Source organism: Microtus ochrogaster, chromosome 15, assembly GCF_000317375.1.
Source record: "Microtus ochrogaster isolate Prairie Vole_2 chromosome 15, MicOch1.0, whole genome shotgun sequence".
In the NCBI taxonomy this organism is placed as follows: Eukaryota; Metazoa; Chordata; class Mammalia; order Rodentia; family Cricetidae; genus Microtus; species Microtus ochrogaster.
The window spans coordinates 45,397,232-45,421,718 of record NC_022017.1 but is presented as its reverse complement, the minus strand read 5'-3'; the positions used below and the strand labels follow the sequence as shown (position 1 = coordinate 45,421,718).

At 42.5% G+C, this 24,487-nt stretch overlaps 1 protein-coding gene across 1 annotated transcript in view; it reads right to left on the bottom strand.

The window, feature by feature from the left end:
- The window catches only part of Sntb1 (syntrophin beta 1), a 213,664-nt gene that overhangs the window by 98,668 nt on the left and 90,509 nt on the right, over positions 1-24,487 (bottom strand). The window contains exon 2 of the mRNA XM_005354602.3: positions 10,787-11,003. Within this exon, the coding sequence (XP_005354659.1) occupies positions 10,787-11,003 (217 nt within the window). The remainder of the gene's footprint in view (positions 1-10,786; positions 11,004-24,487) is intronic.

Sequence of the window (24,487 nt, the reverse complement as noted above, 5' to 3'; positions counted from 1 at the left end):
GCCAGCAGATTCCTAGGATTTCAGATGGGGACTGCTAGACAGGCCATAAAACAAATGATGAATAACTGCTACTTAGAAACCAATCTTTTAACTCCAATCTATTTTAAACTGCCTGTTTTTATTAGCCCCATCATTTTTGTACGTATGTGGTGTTAGTGGGTATAGGTTTTTGTGTGCCGAGTGTGCACCTGTATGTACATATGTGTGCATTCGTATGTGTAGCGTCCAGAGGTCAATGCCAGATGTCTTCATCGGCTACTCTCTACATTTTCCCCTCTCGATTTATTTTTATATAAATACGGCCACACTTATACTTGATACATTCCCCCTTTCTTTTCTCCAGTGACAAAATATTTTGCTTGGCTATATCTAGGTGATGAGCAATTTGGTAGATGGGCAGCTGGTAGACGGGCGATATGCAGATGATAAGAGAGATAAATATGTAGAGCCAAAATGGTAGTTTCGGAGGTAGAGAAAAGTGCACTATTTTAGATCAAATACATTACTTTTCAACAATAAAATGGTGGTGGTTTTGAAGTAAAGATCTTGATATTTTACCCACACTGGTCTCCAATTCCTGAGCTCAAATAATCCCTCTGCCTCAACTTCTTTCGTAGCTGGGACTGTAGACATGAACGGATTAATTTTAGCTTTAAATGTTAAATATTTAACTTATTCTTTAGGCTGCAATTGAAAAAATTATAACATTGATCCTTTTTCTTTTATTAAAAATGTATTTTTTTTCATACAGTATGTTCTGATTCTAGTTTCCCTTCCCTCTGATCCTCCTACTTCTTCCCTGCTTCCCCTCCCATCTGGCTCAACATCCTTTCTGTCTTTGGTTAGGAAGCAAACAAGCATCTGAGGAATAGTAAGGAAACACAATAGAATACAGTAAAATCAAATGAAAACAATGAATTGGAATCTAGCAAAACAATCAAACAAGAGAAAGAGTCAAAGACAAAGAACATTGACTCATATGATTAAATATATGTGTGTGTGTGTGTGTGTGTGTGTGTGTGTGTGTGTGTGTGTGTGTAGCCAAGTACAGGGAACTCCACTAACATGCTTCAGAAAGATTCTAGATCTAGAGTTTGAAAAATCCTCTTCTCCATAGATACAGAAACCACTTTGCCATTAACACCTGGACCTATAACTGAAGGCTATTAAGAACTATTTGTTTGGGTTTGAAGACAATTGCAATTTTGCAGAAAGTGGAAAATCCACACGAGAGTCGCAAAGGAGCCAGGGGTTTGAATGCTGAAGTGCTGAATATTTAAAGCAGCCATAGGCATTTCTTAGAAGGGAATGGGGATTGTAGGGGGTAGCAGAGGGAGGGAGGAAGTCTTAGGTTGAGGACTTGGGATTTAATTTCATTCTTTGTACTGAGGATCAGACTGAGGTCCTCATACATATGAGGGTAAGCAATCTTTTACTGAGCCATGTCCCTAGGTCTTTTTTAGGTTTTCTATTCGGAGTCAGGGTCTCCTTTTAAGCTGATAAGGTTAGCCTTCGAAATGGTTGTGCAGCTCAGGCAGGCCTTGCAATTGTGATCCTCTCCCTTCAGCCTTCCAAGCAGCTGTGCTACCGAGCCTAGCTGAGGACTTGGGACTTGACACATAGATAATACTTAAGTTCTTTGGAGACCACAAGTTGAGAAATTAGAATGTAGGTCCTTGCTAAAAGTCAGCGATTTCAGCAGCCTTAAAAAAATCTCTGTGAAAGAATGTTTTCTTATGAAATAAATCTCTGCTCAACAGCTTGGGGACATGACCTGGAAAGTTCTCTGGTCTCTGAGTAAAGAGGAAGAACTAAAAAAAAAAAAAAAAACCAACAAAACAGCAGCAACACTATAATAGAACTCCTCGGCTTTCCACGTACCCAGTAATGAAGACATTTTGACTGAAAATCTACATTATGATATTGTTGTCCTAGTAGGAATCAGACATTGTCACCATTAAGCCGCCGGTCATCACAAACCATTAGACGTGGCTAGAATGTCAAGCCATGTTTTCCAGAAAACATCTCTGTCTTATATAGGCAGATAAGACAGAATATCTTGGACTGGGAAGTTCAAAACACCAGAGCTTTAATACTGACAGTTCTGGATCCAGGGGAGTCTGAGATCAAGGATCTGGCTGATTTGGTGTGTAGTGCATATCCGCTCTTCATAGATAATGGCTAGTACGTGTTGTCATGTGGCAACAGGCTTGAATAGGCTTCTTGGAAAGTCCTTTTATGGGCATGAAACTTAATCATTAGCCATCTATTCACTCCAAAAAAATTTCATGTCTTAATAATATTACACAGAAGATTAGGCTTCATCATATAAATTTGGGGGAGATAAGAATCTAAGAGCTAAGCCTGATTCCTCAAAATTCATGCCTTTCAGAAGTATAAAAGTATGCTTACACCAGCCCAGTAGTCTCCCAAATTGTAATATGTTCTAGCATCAATTTAAAAATCTAAAGTCAGAGCTGAGCTCATGCCTTTAATCCAAGCACTCAGGAGTCAGAGGCAGGCCGATCTCTGTGAGTTTGAGGCCGGCCTGACCTAAAAGAGCTAGTTCCACAACAGGCTCCAAACAAAACAAAACAAAAAACTAAAGTCAGAATAAAATCAGAAGTCTCATCTAGATATCTAACTCAGACACAAGTGAGATGGAGACTCTTGTTTCATTCTAAGACAAGTTCCCCTCCAACTGTGAAACATTAAAACCAAGCAAGACCCATGTTTGGAAACAGTGGCAGAGCAGGCTTAGGCTAGATGGCTCTATTCTGAATGGGAGCCCTGGAAAGGAAAACAGTGATAGCTGGTTCTACTCAAATCCAAAAGTAACAAGGTTAACTGTAAATGGAAGTTTCTGCTCTTCCTGGTCCTGCAGCCATTCAGTCCCAAAGAAACACACAGAGACTTACATTAATTGGAAACTGTTTGGCCTGTTAGCTCAGGCTTATTATTAACCAGCTCTTACAACTTAAATTCACCCATAATTCTTATCTATGTTTACCCATGTGGCTTGGTACCTTTTTTTCAGTAAGAAATTCTCATTTTTTTTCCCTCTGCATCTGGTTAGTGACAGACTCTCTGCCTTTCTTCTTCCCAGAATTATCCTAATCTGGTCACCCACCCATACTTCCTGCCTGGCTACTGGCCGATCAACATTTTATTAAACCAATACTAGTGGCAAATCTTTACAGCTTATCCCACAACACATAACATTATATTGAGTTAGAGTCCTTTTCTCCTTACATAGTTAGTTGGGGTTTGGGTCCCCACTGTCCAGAGTATCCTGTCTCTCATGGCTTTCCTGAAACACACCTATGGAAAGTCTTAGGAGTTGAAGTCACTTGCCTAAAGGTTTACAGTGCATACTTTGAAATGTAGGTGGAAGTAGCCATGGATTCACAATGTGGGAATGCAGAGCCATAGACGCTTGAGTATCATCTGGGGCAATTAGGAACATTAGATCATACATTGTTCCAAGGAACAAAGCTTTGTAATTGTTCTGTTCTCAAGGTCTCGACATTCTGGTCCTACAAAAAGCTCTTAAATATCTTTGAGGTCATTCTTTATCTGTCTCGTTGAGTAGTAGCTGACTTTCGTCTTTCTCTATCAACCTCCTTAGCAAAAGTTCACTTTGCCATGCCCTGCATATTCTTTCTGAATATGCTTTTTCAATCTTACAGCACAGCTAGGCTGAGACTTTTCAAAAAAATTTAAATTATTGTTCCCTTTTGCTTATACATTTCATTTTTTCTTTCTTTCTTTCTTCTTGTGTTTTAGTATAAGCAGTCAAGAGAAGCTCTGACATGTCTTCGGCACTTTAAGTATTTCTTCCATCAAATATTTCAGTTCATCACTTAAAACACTTCTACAAGAGAGTAGGATGTGAGTGCAGCTCAGTCAAGTTCCTGGACACTTTCTAAGTCTCTTTTTGAAGGACAATAGTCCTTTGCATGAAGGACTTACCTTAAACCTAATTATTTCCTACAGCCTCTACCTCTCTTTTTAATAAAATGTTTTTATTAATTCTCTGATATACAAAATACATAAAACTGTATTTTTGTTATATTCACTCTCTACTCTTACCTTTTAGTCCTCCCACATCCATTCTCTGCCCCTCCCTACCCATTTCCAACTTAGTATCTTTTTTTGTTTTAGAGTCCACTGAGACCTAATTGTGCTGCCCATATACTCATGGGTATGAGCCCATCCACTGGAGTGTGGAGCACTTTTAACCAAAACCAATTCTTCCAACCCTGCCAATTGTCAATGATCCCCCAGTCAAGGGGTTGGGGCTCATGATCTCCTTTTTTCCTCCATACTAGAATGTCAACTGACTGGATTTTGTACAGGGCTTATGCAGGAAACCATAGATGCTCATGATTACAATGGTCGTGAAATGTCCAGAAGACACCGTTTCACCCTGGACTTCCCCAGCCTGTGACTCTCATATTCTCTGCCCCCATTTCCTCATGGTCCCTGAGCCTTGGATAGTGGTGGTGACATAGCTGTTTCGTGTGTGGCTGAGCACTCTACAACCCGCCTCCTAATACTACTGAAAGGACGATTAGGTTTCAACATAAGACTTTGGAAGGCACAGAAGTATTCACTTATGCATTTAAAGAACCTGAGAACAGGGGAAAGTAGTAATAGCCAATAAATGATGGCATCAAGATTGGAATCCATCCTTTCTAATTTCAATTGTGTTTTGTTCTCCCCCCCTCCCCGGGATATAGCATATAGTTCATTTGGACCTCCAACTTAGATATTGGAAATGTGTCCACTTCATATAGCATAGTTCTACATTGATTTTACATTTTCCTCCTGTTTTCAAATGTAATGTAAACCAGGATCTCTGAGCAACAGATTCCATTCTGAAGCAGTTATTACCTGCCCAATCAAGAACAATAAAATAGAAACAAAATAAGAAACTATGTATTTGGCAAGCCTCTATATAGAGAAGCCATCCTGAGGAGAAAAGGTAGACATAAGTGCCTCATGAATCTTTGTTCTGAATGCAATTAAGGTGGGAAATTGTCAACAATACTCAAAGTTTAATGAGTATTGTGGGGAGTTCTACATAAGGTATGGGGTCAGGAGGAAATAAATTTAGGCTAATAAAATGCTCATGCTTCTGTTGGTAGTCACTAAATTGTTATTTCTCTATAATATGGGGCTAAAGTATTGGGGGATCATCTAAAACTCTAGCTGAACAAAGTGATATGAAAGCCACCTCAGAGAGCCAGGACTAAAAGGTGATTCAGTTTGATAAACAAAGCCAAACTCTTCTCTGTTCTGACTCTCACCAGAAAAAAAAAAAAAAAGAAGCACGGAAAATAAAGAGGTTTAATTAGCCACGAAAGGATGAGGGAACCATGCCGGGAAACCACAAGTTATTAATGTACAGCTCAGAGGAGAGGGAGTTGGCAAGGGAAAATATTACAAAATGGCCTCCTTGAACAGGCTCTTCCCATTCAGGGAAGACCAGCTTTGTCCTTTTTGCTTGAAGCACTTCAGATGTATTAGCCCATCTTACTGTTGGTTTTAAACGCATCAAATAACTACAGTGGTACCTAAATTTCTCATGTGGCTAGTCCACATAGAAAAAATGCATGCTTTAGTTGCCTTGGATGTTAGCAATGTTGGTGTAACTTGGCGTTCTGATAGTCCTGCTTATATTTACATGTGTCTTCCTACTCAACCTGTCCACAGCAAGAGTACATCAAGATCCTCCCCTGCAATCAAGCCTGCTCGCTTGACAGCTGCATTGATCACTTAAGTGGATTCTGGCTATTAGGTTAATGTGAGCCGACCTTTCACTGACGAATCCATTCTTGCAGGCCTCTAAGTCAACTTTCTGACTTTCTGTGGCTGGAGTTCAGCCTCTGACGGATGGTGACATCACGGATGGCGCTTGGTGGAAATAATTCCAAGTGTGTCCTAAAGGACTCTCCAGATCCCACCTCTCTGAGTCACTGTGCCAAGTCGGCACTTCCCCTTGAATCCTGAAGAGCACCTCGGCGCATTTCTCTCCTGAGCGCTTTGCACAGAAATACACAGTGATTCCCAGAGCAGGTCGAGTGTATTTCTTTATTTCTTTGTACTTTACCTGTGAAATATACAGTGGGTTATGCGGTGTACTTCACAAAGTGGTCACTGGTACCTCATAACACGGCCTGTGCTGACGCAGCTGCGCATGCCCACAAGCAGGCTCGTTAAGGCATTGCCCTAGTTTCACCAAATTTTCTATGTGTGGGGATAGAATGCTGTTCTAATCTAGTCTCTCAGATTTAAGGCTGTCTGGGGAAAAGATGCCTTCAAAAGAGAAGTTTGAAGATGTAAGACTGCCCCAAATGGACCGATAAGTATGCTGTTTATCATATATTAGTGAGAACACTCTGGAATAGCTACTTTGTACTGATAGAAGTCCCTGAAAGCTAGGACAGTGACATGAAACGTGGAGTTCAGGAATGACAGGTGGGTATGTAAGAAAAAGTTGTTAGTCAGGAGGTGGCAATAAGTAGACAGAGCTGCATGGAAGGCGTAGCCAGAGTGATGTCCAGGAGGGGTCACTTGGATAGGGGTGCTGGGGCTTAAACAAAGGCCACTGAGAAGATGACAGGGAAGTGATTGCCAGCCTTCCACAGATTGCATAAGGATTGCTGGAGCTTAAAAGCTGAAAGTGTAGAGGCCGGTGCTGGGCAATTAGGGAGGATACAAAGCTTATTGGGGTTTATATGCAATAAAGAAGAATAAAGATATTGTTATGCAAGGGAGACAAAACCTGTTTGAAAAAATAGATAAATGCATGGTGTCTTGTTCCATTGACTAGGAGGATGAGGGCTGGAAAACAAAGCATCAGAAAGGATGTGGCTCCAAATACTCTGGAAGACTGAAGATGTGGCCAGGATGAGGATGCTGGGTGTGAAGGCCAAGAGTTAAATATGGAAAGTAGGGGCCTTATAAAAAGGCAGCCTTTGAAAAGACTGTGTTGTTCTCACTGATAGCCACTAGCAGTGAAATTCTTGTGGATTTGGTGCCTGCTGAGTGACCTTTTTCATAGTAAGAGCAGCAATCTTGCCTGCTGTTCTACGACTGTTTCTGTTTGAGAAATTGAGCATTAAAGGTTTTAATGCAAACTGTTAGCAACTGTGTGTCACCCACTGAGGGCATCAGCCCCTGAGATGTCGGTGGCATTTGTCAATCCGCTCGCATGTTCGGGCACCCAGGAGGCCATTAACTCCTGGCTGAAAGTTCAGGTGGACTGTTCTGTCAGGTGTCGAGGTCTTGGATAATGGAGGTAATGATCCAGAAACCGGTTTGGTGTCAGCCAAGGCTGGGCGAAAAGGCAGCTCTTCTGCTGGTTTTAACTCCGAATCCTTAGCAAAGCTCAGAAAGTGGTGATGGAGTACGCAGAGGATGGTGAGTTCAGTGCTGAGTTCTTTCCTAACGTGATGTAGGTGTGCCAGAACCAAGATGTCTCCTGCCTGTAGCTAGACACAGGGCCCACACTCTTCGCTCCTTCTTCCCTTTTTTATATTAACCCTATGTACTGGATTCCATTATTATCTTTTAATGATTGGCTAGATTTTTCAGTGTGAATTTCTTCCATAGTTCAAGGGTTGCTCATGGAGAGTGTGAAAAAGAGAAAAAGGAAAAAAAAAAAGAAAAAAAAGAAAAAAACAAAAGAAAGGTATTTTAGGTTTGATTTTATTATTAATGTTCTTGCTTCAGCCCACTACAGCCAGAGGACATTGTTTATATCATATCTGCCTTATGGGACCTACTATATTCTATTTGTGGTGTACTCTATGCCCAATTGTATGCAAGTTCTGTGTGTATTTAAGATCATATGGGATTGCAGGTGTCATGGTGTCATGATTGTGGATTTCATGAGCATCTAAAATGAAAGTTCATTCTCTAACAGCAAGGTCAAATTTTAGGATACATCTAGGAGCGAATTATTGTGCTAGTCAAGTCTTCCATGTCCTTATTCATCTTTTGCCTTCCACGTGACTCATCTTGGATTGAGAGTGACATTTATAAGTTACCTTACCCTATCACACTTCTGTTTTGTAGTGTTCTTTCTGCAGAGTCTGCTAGCCACGCTGCTGTATTGTCATTTGGTTGTGTTTAAATCTCTCAGATGTTTCTCGTGAATTTTGGTCTTCAGCATAAACCAGCCCTTCTTTGTTCTGCGTTCTGCTCTTCAGGCTGCTTTTTACCTTGTCGTAGATCAAGACTGAAATCGGTGCTTTCTGTCGCTCTTCCTTTGCATTAGGTTTGTGGGCCCCTGCCAGGCAGTGCATCTTGCTCCTCTGAAATCACTTCGTATTAGGAGTTTCTTGTACTCAGCAGAGTTGTGGTTTGCCAGAATTACCTCTCTGACTGACAATGTTATATTCTTCCCAGCATGTAAACGCAGTTCCATTAAACATTGCTTTCCTCTTCCTTTCTTTCCTTTACTCGGGGCAAGTCTCACCCTTCTCTCTTGGGTGGTAGTAGTTCAGGACCTATCTGGACATAATGCCCCTGCCTGTGCCATCTCTCTCAGCTGGACCCTCATTTTTAATTCCGCCCTGTTGTTTCTCATCTCCCAGCAGGACAGGCTCTGCCATCCAGGATGTCGTGCAGATAACTCATCAGTGGTTGACTTAAACAGCAGTGGTATTAAGCTTTAAAAATCTATTCTCCTCTCTGGATAGGCACACATAATGGAATTTCCAGTATTATTAAAGCCTGAGGTTTCTCAAAATAGTCTTGATAATTGATTGACCTCATGTTGTTCATAGGTCATACGTGTTATAGCCTATAAGTCTACTGCTAAAAAGAACAATAGAAAACAAACTTGATGAATTCTTTCTTCAAGGTATCAATAACTTCTATGATATTTCTGGAAATTTCCTTATCTTCCTCTATTTTTTTTTCTCACAGAATAGGGACAACAGTAACATTACAGATAGCCGTTAGGAGAAATATCATGGATTAAAATGTTACACATTAAGCAGGTAATAAGAAGGGCAAGGCAAGAAATTCTGTGAAGCCTCTAGGTATGAACAGTAGGAATGAGAAAGAGCATCCTTTCCCTTGTCAAAGGATAAATTGCTTCTGGGTCCTGCTACTTAGAACCCAGCATGCAGTAAGTAGCATGTGCCCAACAATAGCCACTAGGTTTTTTTCTTTTCAGCAATGTAAGAACCTATCTTTAAAATGTAAAATTTCACAATATTTAATATGACATTGAATTTATTTAAAATGGTGGTTAGCCTATTAAAAGAAGCATGTATGAGCAGAGTACACCTATAAGTTGTGACTTTGGAATCGCTGGATTACATAAACACTTAGTACAAGATGAACCCACCACAAATTGTGAATTCACTGAATCTGAAACCTTGACTTTAGATTTTGGGAGAATAAACTTATTTGATGAGGTGGGTAGGACCCCAGAGAAGAGGAAATTCTGAGCAGTCAGAAAAATCAACTCCCTTGGAACCAGTGGAGATGGAGGGAGAACAAAACAGAACAGGGAGGAGCAGAGTCATCAGGAAAGCACCACCTCCTCGGTCCACTGGTCCTGACTCCTCTCTCAATGTTGCTTGCTGCTTCTCTCTTATGAGCAGCCTGTCCCTGTGCTGCTATGAGGTCACTGAGAAGAGTCCTGGGGAGGAGGGCCGGGGGGTATGTCAGGTGGCTGGAGCCAGAAGGCCCCCAGCAGTTTCCTTAGAGTGAACTTCTTGGGTTGAGAACTAAAACCCACATGGAAGTAAGGAGGCAAGGAGTCAGTTTCCTCCCTGCCCCAATCACTTTGGCTTTTCCCCATCAGGAACGGGGAACCTAGCCAAGTACCTCCCAGTTGTGGGAGTCACAGCTGTCCCACACATGCTGTAAAGAATGACGAGTAGAGCTGCTTCTATTTTTAGCACTTTGATGTGGATGCAAAGGTCACCAAGAGTCCCCATTTGCTGGCTCACTGCACAGTCTCTTTCTCTTTCCTTCCTCCCTCCTCCTTCCTAATTTTCTTCTTTGGTATCTTTTCCTACAGCTTGCGTATTGTGCGGTCGTGTACCTTCAGAGGAAAAAGAGACTGTAAGCTTTTACTCCACCTTTGCTGTCCTCTAGAGTGCCCTGGATTAGGTGGAAGCTCTGTCCGGTGGCTTTCAGAGTCTCTTATGGATTTTGGAAAAGTGCCCAACAGTCTCGGAGTGATGCCATTTCTTATCCCTTTACGGGAGAGAAGAGTTTCGAGCCTTCTGCCATCTAACCCTCCTAGGACACCATTGAGGGTGCTGGGGCTCAGGTCTATGTTTGCCTTTTGCTAACATGACTAACACTTGTCCTTGCAGTGCACACTCGTTCCAGTGCTAAGCACTTCATAGGCTTTCCTCACTGAGCCCTCACACGCTTATATCTATTTCAATTTTCCCCATCTTATAAACGACAAAGCCAAACTATGGCAGTTTGGGGAGCGTACCTGAAATCTCATAGACTCATAATGAACCCAACCAAGAAAGATACTGGGATGCTGATGCTGATTCCAGTTTTCCTACTCTACCTAGAAAGTGGGTCATATGCATTTACCTCCTGATGACAGAGGATGCAAGAATGGGAGGAGCCCTGGGTGGAGCACAATCTCCTTCTTACAATATGTATCTTCCCCGTGCTTGGAGGGTGAGAGAAAATTCCAGTCTACTCATGAGAACCACGGAGTCTTTCCAGACACGAGCACAACCCAGCAAATTCTCTCATCACCTCAGGAGGTCACGGAAGTTTGCCCCGTTACCTGTTTTCAGGGTCAGCCAAGGTCATGCTTCGGGTGACATAACACATCTTGAGGGGGATGCTTTTCCGGTCCCTATGGAAGGAGAAGGGCTGGGATGACAGAGGGTCTGCGGAGCTGCCCCCTAATCTAGGGGACTCGGGTGGCGGCGTTTCCCATCCAATCTCAGAGACAGGGGATCCTTTCTTCACATAAGGCGTGGCTTCTCTCATGTACTTCACTGTAAACGAAAGCACAAGAGGCACTTTTAGGGATACTGGGGTTGGTACAGCACACGTACAACATATAAGTAACATATGTGTTGGGGGATAATCATCAACTGTCTAATTGGACTTTAGGCCCACTCACCAGGAAGGAACACATGACTGGTACTGTAAACCCGGCAGGAAGAAGGTAACGTGCTTATCTTTGTACCTATTAAGCAGTGCAGTTTTCATCTTTCATCAAGGATGCTTCCCTTTTCTTACTATGGAAGGCCACTACAGAGATCTACAACTTGTCAAAACGCAGAGAATAAGTGGGTGTCCATTCCCAGTCAGGCCATCTGCAACAGAACCCCTAACCTGAGGCTCATGCGACAGCAAAGACGGAATGAAGTTACTGTAAGAGCCACAGGACCGGGACAACTGCCAGCTAGTGTTAACTGTGCGTGGGAAACAGCACCCACGAACCCTCAACAATGTGAATGTCTTCTCAAGACTATACCAACTGAAGCATCAACACGGACGGGCAAAATTCCACAAGGTCTTACTGCTAGGATCAAGGGGCAATTGCTATCGGCAATAATGACTTCTGGGGGAGAGAGAATCGGCTCTCCCTAGGGATAGCCCCCAATAGGTTTCCCAATCATAGGGGCCAGCTCCAAACACATGTACATAAAGCAACACTAATAGGACTCAGTACGTTTTGAATGTGTGTGTGTGTGTGTGTGTGTGTGTGTATGAGACAATAATAGGTCTAGAATTTGGGAGGAGGTAGTTAAAAGAACACAGGCAAGTTGGACATGGGAGAGGGAGGGATGTGAATGAAGTCAATACACTGCGTTCATATATGGAATTTTCAAGATAAAAAGAATAGCAAGTCACATTTCTGGAGAATTTCTGTCGCTGAAAGAAACTCAAATTAAACATGCTGTGAGCACCAAGTCTCTTAAATTCTGAACAAGATTTAGGTTTTCTGCTCCTTTCAATATAATTATCCTATTATTTAAATTATGTATCAACGTCAACCTTAGAACTTGCTATTACAGTGTTCTTCAGTTGGAAATTGCATGTGGCTTTTTAAAGTTGTAACAAAGTCTGTCTTTTCAGATTATAAGTCGTATTCTGGATGAAAGACTGATGATGTGGGGTGTGGCCTTGGCTGAAAGACATATGATTCAATGCAGGTGTAAGGAATCCAGTAGCCACACCCCTGCCTGGGATACTCTTGCTATGCTCAGAAGCAAGGTGCACTTTTCAACATAATCGTACTAAAATCATGTACACAAAGACATGAATATAAATGTCTATATGCTAGTGGCAAAATCTGAAGTAGCAGAGTCATTATTTTTCAGGACTGAGAGCTTGGAAAATAACAGGCTAAATACATTATAATTTCTATAGGTTATAAATATGGTAGATATAGGCATGTTGATGGAAAAAGATTTACAAGATCTATGATTAGTGGAAACACAAAGTAGACAGGACTCTATATACTACAACATCTTTGTGTATAAAATCACATATATACATATATCAATTTGTGATTTTTAATATATGTATATATAGTATGTACTAAAACATATGCATATTTATATATAACTACAATTATATTTTGATATGAACTCCAGAAGCTATTGATAGTAGGTTTGTTTCAGGGGATGGAATGAAAAGCCAACGTGATGGAAATAGGCTTTTGCTATCGATTTGTGCATTTTTTGGTTTAACCATATTTATATATTGCTTTTGTAAGATTAAAAAGCGTAATAAGACTGAATATAGCACACAGAAGTTCTTCTCTTTCTCTTGTTTGCCTTGATATTTCACAGTAATTTGTCTGTCCTAAATTTAAACATTGTTTCTTAGACATCTTTTGGGTTAGCAGGGCAACCAAGTTTTCAGGAACATGCAGTATGGAGTTCTCCATCTCTTTCTCTGTTAGCCCCATACTCTGGTTCTCTATTACATAGTGAAGAGAGATTATAGCTAAGGCCAATACAAGTATCTGTTACTACCACTTCAAACGAATGAAGATTTGGGGATTGCTTCATCAGAACTTGAACAAGTCAGTTCACGAGCGATTGCTTCTGTGCTAAGGAAGGTTTAAGGAGACCACATAAGAGAAAAGCATGTAGTTTCCATGCTCAAGAGCTATAACATGAAGATGACTCTAGGAGATACTTATCGTACCCTATCTGGATCCTTGTCCTACATCCTAGTTGCTGTGACTTGGCTGCTGTGTATCACTGTTCCTCTGCTCCACAGACCTGCTCTAAGCATAAGAGAGGCTGCAGAGCCTGGGAAGCTGCAGAGTTGCTGACCTCACACAGGATATCTGCTTCTAGGAAATCCCACTGAGGAAGTACAGAAGCCACGAAATGGAGTAGAGTTACCTAAGGTTTATAATAGGAGAAAAGAACTTAGAACGAACCTGAAGGCACGAAGCCAGGATTTAGTAGGAATCCAGAGACCCATGATCCTCTCTTCCACCCCACCAGCAAAGATCACAGTTACAGGAGGAGTGAGATCACTCACAAATACGCATTTTAAGGAATGCTTTATTACTGAGCATTCTTCTTAAGGAGGAGCACAGACGTGGCTCAGAACAAATTTAAAAACCTCATGGAGCCTGACTTTAGCTACACAAAGTTGAAAGGAATGAGACTCTTTAAAAATATTGTATTTTTAATCTTCTATAATTGCGTGTGTGTATAAATGTGGATAAAGTTAAAAAACCAGAAAAGTGATGAAGAAAAGGAAAAAAAAAATGTGCTGATGGAGGGTGGGAGTGACTAGGGAAATAAAATATTAAAGAGGAAAGGAGATGGAAGCCTTACATGGGAGGACCAGTGATCATAAAAAGATGAGGAGATGAGGGAGAAGAAGCTACCAAAACAGTCTTGACTCAAAAAATGTCACAATGATATCTAATACCCAGAATGCTAATTTAGGAAATAAAATACAGCAGCCTTCCTGTTCCTGCAGACAATAAAAAGTGTTTGGCTTGTGTATATAAAAAATACTCATTGTCGTATAGAAATTCAGGCACTAACTGAGATGAGAGAAAGATTTTTCTCAGAACACATTCTCATCTGTCTGGCTGGAACTGAGAAGGAGTGTTCCAGACTGAGACTTTAGGTTGCTAAGAGAGGAAGTGGTGTTTGAACTCAGCCTTAAAATGCAGCTAGCACTTCAAGAAACAGAAGGACAATGAGTGTCCTTTGACACAATACGCTGTGATTTGCAACCCTGACTCTAGTTCCATAGGAAAGAAAAATTTGGTCTCAGCTTGCAAGAGGGATGAGAAACACAGTTGTAATTCTCTTAATCACGGGCCAAGTATTGAACCAGGTGGTTTATGTTCCTCCCATGGTTGAGCTTTACAGCTACTATTTAAGGACTCACTTATATTTGGTAGGGAAACCAGGGTCTATAGAAGAAACATCTGAGTTACTATCCTTCATTCACTGAGTCCATGTACCCACAGGCAATAAATATAAAAGCATATTGCTATTCTTTTCAAAAAAAAAAAAAGCTTTGTAGAGCTCTTCTAATTCTGCCAAACACGTAGGTTATCCTTGCAGTCAGGGTCCTTATATCCATCTTGTCATCCATGATCAGCAGTTTGTCATGGAAGGCCTCACACGGCTGGTAAGTGACAGAGCCCTAGTGACCTTGTTCAGAGATGCCCATCCGTGAAACTGGGCTATGCCACGTAGGTGGAAGATGCATAAAAGTTGATAAGTTTGGATTTTAGTTTAGATAGCGGCAATGATGGTTTCCAGTGAGCAATATAAAAGCACAATCACTGGCCAGTTGTAGAGTGAAATCCTGGAAAGTGGACTGGGTTACCCTAAGGGAAAAGATATTAGACATAGGAGTTCCAGGGCCACAAAGCATTATCGCCAGTGGTAACCCAAGCAATATTCTAAATGTCCCGCGTAAACATGAAGACTTCTAGAAATATGTGGTTTGGTCCACTTGTGAACAGAACTGATAAGCATACAAAAGTCTTAGCTGAGAACCGATTATTTGCCAAGCACTCACTTCCTTTGTGACACAGGATTTGAGTAATTTGCACAGAGGAGATGGCATAGCAATGCCTTGAACATTGGCCTTATGAAAGATGATATCTAATGTAGAATGATGTTGGCTCTTAACAAGCCAACAGAAAGAAGATAGAGAGAGTATACACTATTGCGACCAACTAAAATTTTGTTCATTCACCAACATGTATCAATTTATTTTTACGGACAAAGGATTGTGCAGCCTGTGAATGTTGAGAAGTCACCCCTGATTAAAAGATAGTCAAGTCTAGCAGAGAGGAAGCAGGTGACGGGGGAGACCTAGGAGACGTGAAAGCTTGTGTTAAACTTCAAGCCTGGTTTAAGGAGGTGCCACAGTATACTGATATCTAGCAGCCCCACAGAACCAAATTATTATTCTTTACAGAAGAAAACAATTTCATCCTAGGCCGCAAGACCGCTGAGAACCGTTTCCAAAGGCAATGAGCTGGCATAAAAAATTAAAGGAAACATTGCCTACTGAAAAACAAGGTACCATGAAGAAAAGCAACTGGTGTAGCAGCAGCCATATGTACTTAAAAACCGTAAAAGGGCAGTTGAAAGAATCAAAAATTTGAGAGAATCTTCCAGAGACTATTTAAAAGAAGTGACCTAACCAACTAGTTAAAAAACAACAACAACATATCTAGTAATATAATAATAGCCACAGTAGCAAAATTAGCAAGTAATCCTCAAATTAAAGCTTCATTAGAAAGATATGTCAGAAGGAAGGATTAGTGAATAATGAATTAGAAGAAACTGCCCAGAGGAACTGGCTCAGAGACTGAGAATGTCACACTGTTCTTACAGGGGACCTAAGTTCCACTCCTAATACCCGTGCTTGGTTTTTCACAACTGTCCAGAGCTCCAGCTCCAGGGTGGCTGGATGCCCCGGTCCTCCATAGCTATGTGGACTCATGTACCCTTACACCTACACAAACACATGTGCATAATCACAATTTCTAAAAAAATATTTAAAAAATAAATTACAAACAACATAGCACCAACTTCCAAATATGACAGCAAATATGGTTTAAATATTAAGAGGCAGGAGGCATGGACTGTGGATTCAGAAGAGGAGAGCAGAAAAAAACGTGGCAGAGAACCAGAGTTTCCCAACTGCAATTGTGCAGATCCATAGGTTTAGGGATCGGACTTGGTCTTTGCTGAATGAGACAGGCCGGCTTCAATCTCAAGCTGAATAGAGATAATGTACAATCTATTCTTTATACTTTGAGTTGGCTTAACAGTTTGCTTCTCCCTCAGAGTGCTTGCCTCCCCTGAACCCTTCAGCTAGCACCTCTGCATCTTCTAGTATTGTGAGGATGTCTCAGCAAAATTCCGAAGTGAATCCCAAGATTTCTGGGAGAAAACACGAGGTGCTTTGCATAGGGATGGCCCCCACAGAGCGTGTGTCTGAATGTTTGGCCCATAGGGTGTGGCACTATTAAGAGGTGTGGCCTTGTTGGAGGAAGTGTGTCATTGTGGAGGTGGGCTTTGAGGTCTCATACACTTAAGTTATGCCCAGTGTGACGCACAGTGTCCTCCTGCTGCCTGCAGATCCAGATGTAGAATTCTCAGCTCCTTCTCCAACACCATGTCTTCCTGCGTGCTGCCATGTTTCCTGCCGTGACGTCAATGGACTAAACCTCTGAACTGTAAGTCATCCCTAATTAAATATTTCCCTTTATAAGAATTGCTGTGGTCATGGTATATCTTCACGGCAATAGAAACCATAAGTAAGACAAAAACAGTTTTCCAGATCACAGAAATATTGGAGGTGGATGGTAACCACTACTGCTTCTGAGGCACAGCTAGACTCATGGGGTGGGTGTCTTTCCACACATGTTGTGAACGAGAATGAGCAACATGTCCGTGCTTATAGCTCCTGGTCCAGGGATGGAGAGGCAGTTTCTTGGAAAACACTTGCTGTGTCAAGTATGAATGGGGGGCCTGCATTCAAGTCTCCATAACCTATGCAAAGCTTGGCAAGATAGAGAGCATGTATAATCTTGGTGCTGCAATGGTGAGATGAGAAGTAGAGAGAATCCCTGAAAGTTGCAAGGCCAGTTAGCTGGGTATGACATAATGCCAAATAACTAGAGACCCTGCCTCAAACAAGGCAGAAGGTAAGACCAATACACAAAGCTGGTCACTGACCTTCACACACTCGTATTCTCATGAACTCAAGTGCTTGAGCCTGTCCAAGTACGCACGCGTGCGCATGCACGCACGCGCGCGCGCACACACACACACACACACACACACACACACACACACACACAGCCTTTGTTTAGAAGTCCTGATTTTAAAAAAAAAATGATATTTTCCTTTGCACTAGGATTTGCTAGGATTCTAACCCAGGGTCTCTTACATCACAGGCAGGCAAATGGTCTCTACCAAGCTACGTGCCCAGTCCTTGGATTTGCCTTCAGTTTGATAGGCAGGAAAACAAAAAAAAGTTGTTCTTTTGTAAAACAAAGGAAAAGGAATGGTCCCTGGATTTCTCCAGCAGGCCCTGATTTCTCACCAGAGGAAGTAAGAGTCATCACAAGGCCCCGTTAGCTTAGCTTAAAGACTGGACAGAATTTCTACAAGGTGGCTAAGCACGTGAGTCCTCTTCAATCTCTGATTGAGACCTGAGGCTCAGGACCCCCGTGCAGAGAGTAAGAATAATACAGATTCTTTTGGGGGGAGATAAAGTAGTGTCCCTGAGGAGGACAAAGAGTATGGGCGAGCTTTCCCTGGTTCCTCGTGGCTAGTATTTTAGACAGTGATACACAACCAAGTGAAGGCAGTGTCATATAGAGAAAGGAAAGTGTTACCTATGTCTCAGGTTGTCTGGGGCAGGTGCCCCAAATGAGTGCATTGAAAAAAGACATGTGTTATTAATTTAGCAAGTTCAGAAGGAAATAAGAGCCCTAGTAGCGCTACTCTGCTTCCCGAAGGGCCAGAAACTCTGGCTTCTGCTATCTTCCCCAGCACATTCTTACTTGAGCACCTGATAACCCCAAATGGCTGAGTTCTGCCCATCATGACCCAAACCCCACGAAGACAAAGGTAAAACTTAGAAGAGTACCACACGTCTCCGTTTCGTTTTCTGTTCGTGTGAAGGCCCGGCCTGGCAATTCTACTTACAAAAATTGTTCGGCTCAGGGTTGCAGATGAGTTAAGGCAGTGGGGCCTTGAACCAGCTGGTCACATGATACCCACAGGAAGAGAAGAGAACATAAGCCAAAGTGCAACTGGGTCTCTCCTTTCCTTCAGTGTTGGGCCTAACCCATGACACCCATCTTTGCTGGAGGCTCTTCTCACCTTGGTGTGCAGAACTAGGAAAACCCCTTCCAGGCAGGCCTCCAGGCCACCTATTCCAGACAGTACCTCATTCCTTTCTCAGGTGATTCCAACTGTGTTAACAGAAACAACCGACACACCAGCCCTCCTTCCTTTAATTCCACCTTCCCGACACTGACGAGCCATTTTTGTTTACAACTCACTGGCCAAAGCTTAGTCACATGACTGCGTCGAGATGGGGAAAGAAATTCCTTATTCTGAGGAGCTCCGGCCACTCAACTGAGAATCGCTGTGGAGGGAGGCCATTACTGTGGAAGCAGAAGAAAAGGAAGGCCAGGTTCTAGCTCCCTCCTAACTCTTGGGATTTACCACATGGATACATTGTGGTTCTTTCTGAGTTTACATTGTATACATAGAAGGCTTAGCCTGAGCTACAAAGACTGTGATGTCTCTGCTAGGTATTTCATGGTTACTAACGTCTACAGACAGGGATGCTAAAATCCCAGTGGTACAAGCATATAGTCAACCCTGTTTTACCAATGACACAGCTCTAGAGGGAGGAGTTAAGTCACATTCTGTAGCTTCCAGTTGTAGAAGTTGGCACAAGGACTTGGTAAATTTAATAGTGTCTCAAACCCTTACTCTCAAACCCTTACTGTTAAGCATAAACTATACTATTTCTCACATTTCTTTAGAAACTGACGTGTGTGTGTGTGTGTGTCTGTCTCTCTGTCTCTGTCTCTGTCTCTGTCTCTGTCTCTGTCTCTGTGTGTGTGTGTGTGTGTGTGTGTAAGTCAATGTTTTCCTGTCCCAGGAGAAAACATCCAATTAACAGGCTGTTTCCTGTAACATAAGAGAGTTTGATTTTGTAAGCCTGAACTATTAAACTGTGGCATTTCAATAAGCACCTTTGAAGACACCAAAATATATATTCATAATAGAGGGTTTAACCCAGAAGAACTGAACAGCTAGTGTCTTGCATAATTATACCTCCATGTGCTTACAGACACTAATTTCAGGCAAAGAGCTGTTGAAACCAATCAAGGAGCAGTCAGGCCCAGTTCGGGGCACCTAATAATCAGAACTAATTAATAAACCACGGCCTTTCTGGGCATCATGAATTAAAATCTGTGGTTGAGCAATTAAGATTCCAATCTTGAGTTGCAAGAAAAAGAAAGAAGCGGGAGGCAGGCTGTGAGAAGCCGTCTTCGGTGCCGCACCAAGTTTCTCTCAATATGGTGGTAGTTTTTCATCTGAAGGGCAAGCAGTGGGGAGACTCTCAAAAGCACATTCAGGAAAGCCCAAGTTTGTTAGGGCCCTAAGTTGCCACAATGAAATCTTTGTTGGAGGGCCAGATGACAGTGCAAAGCAAAGACAGACCCAGCCACACAGGAGGAAATGCTTCAGGCAAGTCTAATCAATCCTCCTACCAGGCTTGTTTCTAAGGAGCCAGGAAAGTGTGTTTGATATGTTCAAGTTTTCTTTTTCAGAACAACAACAACAAACGAGATTCAGGTTACTGGGAGGAAAAGAAATATTCCATGGCCCCAGGGAGTACGAGCTCAAAAATGTGAACTTTCTAACGTGATTGACGGGAGAAGGAGATCAGCTGATACTGAGAAACTCAAGGATTCAGACCGTCTGTGAATCAGTCAAGCTGAACCCAGGCTGTTGGGTGTGGATTATGCTGATAAGGTGCCATTTCAGACATTCCCTTCTTGGTGTGTTTGTAGGTCACCTTACATAAGATGAAAGAGGAAGTCGTTTATATTTCCAAGAAAACCTAGGAGTGATGAAAGAGGTGATCTGACTTTCTCTCCGACCGCAGCTAATTTCTCAGTAGGCTGAGAGCATAGAGGAAAGAGAATTGGCCCTGGGAATCAGGGACCTGGATTACAGTTCCAGATCCGGCACTAACTAGCTTCCCAGCCCCGAGCAAGTCACTTCACCTCCCTGATCTCATTTTCCTCACCTGCCAAGGGAGAAAATGAGGTCTCTACCTTTTAAACATTGTGCGATACCCTGAGACGCTGTCTCCTCTGAAAATACACACACACACACAATACGTCAAGGAGCTGGGGAGATGGCATGGTCTGGAAAGAGCGTGCTGCATAAACATGGACCGGAGTTTTGGTCCGCAGCATTCAAGCCTTATACCAGGAGTGGTAATGCATGCTTAGACACTCAGGGCTTGCGATGTGGAGACAGAAGCATCCTTAGAACTTACTGCCCAGCCAGTCTAGCGAAATCAGTGAGTTCTAGGTCCTAATAAGAACCTTTGACTTCAAAACCAAGAGGGTTGGTTCCTGCAGAATGATGGCAGAGGCTGACATGTGATCTCCATACATATATGCATACTCATGTTTGCAAAACCACACACACACACACACACACACACATACGAGTGGGAAGACAGAAAGAATACATTAGTATAACTTCACCTCATGATTTATATCATCCACAAATAATCCTGCTCCATTATGTACCAATTTCTAGTTCCAGGGCTAAGTCCCATACAATGCATCTTTTGACGCTGGGAGCCCCCACAGGCCCCTGACACATCACAAGCTGAGCTTATGCTGAGGTCATTTGCTCAAGTCACTGCTCCCCTGGTTTGACTGCCTTGCCACTGGATATATTCCTAGCCCTGACATGATTTTTTTAAAAAACCTGCCTTTATTCTTCAATAAAACAAGATTGTTGCCCAGAGTAAACCAGGGGCACAAAGAAAGTATCCTATTCCAGGGTAGCCCTGCGGTCACCCAGAACATATTGGTGACTTAGTCATCACTGAGCTCTCGCTTTAGGGAAGACTGAGTATTTGAGTTATCACAGTGAATGAGGTAGGCTGGCTGCTGGCCCTGGTGGAACCTGTGTGTGGGGTGGAGAAGGGTATTAGACAAGAAAGAACCATAGGGGTCCCTCTGAAAGTACAAGAAATGAATTGAAGGTTTTGCTGGTCTTTCTAGATTATATTTCTAGTTGTTCACCCTCTGGATCTTACTTGTTTCCCATCCTTGTCCTGCCCCATGTGGTCCCTATAGTTCACATGCACACGGTAAAGACCTGCCCAATACTCTGAATGTGTCAAACACTTGTCGGTCTCTGCTCTTTGCATAGGACATTTCCTATTTGGGGAAAATTCTCTATTTCTACTAAGCCTTAGTTTAGGTTAGACTTCCTTTGGTGAAGTGGTCCAACTCCTTCAGACACATCTTCTTTCCAATCCCACTATGCAGAGGGGCACCCTCCAGACTCACAGGTTCTGAATGGTGAGTCTCAGAGTGATGGCTCATTGCAACTGATGGCCCAGCTGTGTTACAAATGTTCTAAACATTGTGTGGCTATGGTGGAAATCACATCATTAGACTTTGGATCCAGACTATATAGTTTCGCATTCCAGCTCCACTGTCTCCCAACTACAGGAGCTTGGGGAACTTTCCCTAATATTGCCATGCTTCTATCCTTCTGAAACTCTAAGAATAAAAATAATGCTTACCCCCAGAGAGCTATTATATGGTTTGCTAGCATATCCAAGGACTTAGAATTATGTATATGACATGGTGAGTAATCACCAGAGTTTGAAAACTATAACTCGGTGAGCTGTCTCTTTACGTCTATGTCATAGCAATGGTCACAAAAGTCTGGGTACACAGCATGAAATTACTCAGTAAATGGATAGCAAGTTGTATCTCCAAGACACATTTTTTTTTCTCACAGATTTATCCTGTAGAAGGAAGAATACACCTGATCTTTTCTGCAGACAAAGTAGCAGAGGACAGAGATTATCAATCACTCCTTGAAGGGCGCAAGACCCAAGAGTAAAAGCAAAGGTCAGAGACTGAAGAATTGTGTCACACAGAAGAGCAGATGGCAGGACTTTTCTACAAAGAGCCAGAAAGGAATTTTTTTTTTTTTGACGGTATGGCCACAGAGCCTCTGTCACAACAGTGTTATGCCACAGTATCACAGAGAGGTTATGGGCATTGGTGTAGCCACAAACAATAGTCTGGATTTGACCCACAGGCTGTCATTTACCAACTCTGACTACAACACAGTAACCAGCAGTAATTCACTGCTTATTATGTTTTGGGTCCTGGTCTGAACACGGGAAGCATATCAGCCATTAAGGGCAGTTTTGTGAAGTAAAGCCCACCATTCTGACAGACAAGCAAGGAAAAGTATGAGGTTCCTTGCATATTGTTGGCAGGAATGACTAGGGTCCAGGAGGATGAACTGGGGCAGTCTCCCTCCAAGGTCCCCACTCCTAAAGACTCCAGGCATCCCTTCCTCATACACATACATTGGATGCTGCTTCTCACACAACTTTGTTTTCTAGTCATCATGCTTGATACAATGATCTCTTCTGTCAACAATGTCCCAGGCTCGGTAACTTATCAATAAATATACCGATGTGGCTTCCCAAGGCCGGGCAAAGAAGGTTGAGCCAGTGCAGCATCCTATATCCCATACATGAAGCCATAAGACTAAACAAGGGGTAAATGAGGACAAAAGGATAGCCAGGCTGTTGAATAGCCACAAACAAGGATGCTGTGTATTAAATAATAGGGGTAAAGGCACAATAGTGAAGACCATGAGTGTTGGGGGTCTGACGCTGGAGTTCAATTGCTAACTCTTCTTTTTGCACCCTATGTGGTCCCGAGAAACTCACTTGAGCGCTCCCTTCTGTTACTTATTATCTGTCTCACAGGGCTGTTAGGAAATGAAATACACTAAAAAGGTATGTGTCATTCACCACTATAAGGAGTTATCTCTGTTAAACAGAAAAGGTTTAGGAGACATAGATATCTGTGGTCTGGGTTAAAATTACTTTGTTTTTTTTTTTGTTTTGTAGAGGAAATCGAGTCTTGATGAGGGAACAGGGATGACAGAGGTCAGATCTGGGCTTAATAGAGAAGGGAATACGCCGAGGTGGTGACAGCCCCATTGCTAGTGACATTAAAGCTGAAACTGGTTGTCATATCTCCCGGCCATGTTGCAGAGACTCCTGCTTTGTAGAAGAGCTGATTATTTCTCAAATCCTTTAAACTGTCACATGCTATGCTGTGACTCCTTGTGGAAGGTAGTTAATCAAGCTACTAACCCAAAGCCTCTGATAGAGAGGTCAGTTTGCAGTGCAACGAACATAGAGTCAGGCTGTGCGTTTCTTCACTCTCACAGAATTAGCTGTGTAACAGCTGGGCGACTTGGTAAATCGAGTCTTAGAATCCTCATCTATAAAATGAGGGAAGCAATGTGTTCCTTAAGGTAGGCATTACAATGTAGTCATTCCGTATATGAGTCTCGGGTCAAAAGATCTGGGCTTAAGTCTCAAATCATCCTTTGAAGTGAGGGGCCTCTTTGATGATGGGCTGACACTCTCTGTAGCTCAGTTTCCCCATGGGCCATAGCAGCACCTGGAGTATCTCACAGGATTACTCTCAGGGTTGAATATGAAACAGCACCTAAAACATACTTGACGCTCACATTTAAATATTAGTATTATGGTATTAGCATAATCGTTGTTATGAGATTTCAGTAAAAAAAAAAAAAATACATGGCAGCAACGCACCAGTCAGCACAGAAAGCATCATAACAAAGAGAAATACTGATCATGTCAAAAAGGGTTTTATTCATCCTTGTCCAGGCATGCTGTGCGCTCAAGGGGGTCCTAGGGACTGCGACAGCCAAGTGCCCGGAGAGGGTAGCAGATATGAGGACTCAATCAAACCAGACAATATTGTGAAAGCTGCTATTCTTCAATGCCCACGACTTCATCTCATGGACATGACCATCCCCATCCGACACGAGCACAAGAACTTTCAGGATCTGACCAGACCATTTGAGACTTCCATGTCCCAGGAAGTGAGACTAACAACTCCCCAAACGAATTGCACGTTTTCCCCAAACCACCTCAACACATCAGCACAGAGAGCCTAGGCCTTGTGGGACTCTCCAGAGCTGACCTCACTGGCCATTGGCACTGGGTTTTGTTTTTTTCTAAAGGTCAAACTCAGCCTGGTCTTGCCTAATTCTCTCCCAGGAGACTCATTTCTAAGAATTAGATTGGGATGGCACAGGAAAGGCCTAAGTAGCTCTCTGGGACTTGGTGATGAAAGAGAGAGAGAGAGAGAGAGAGAGAGAGA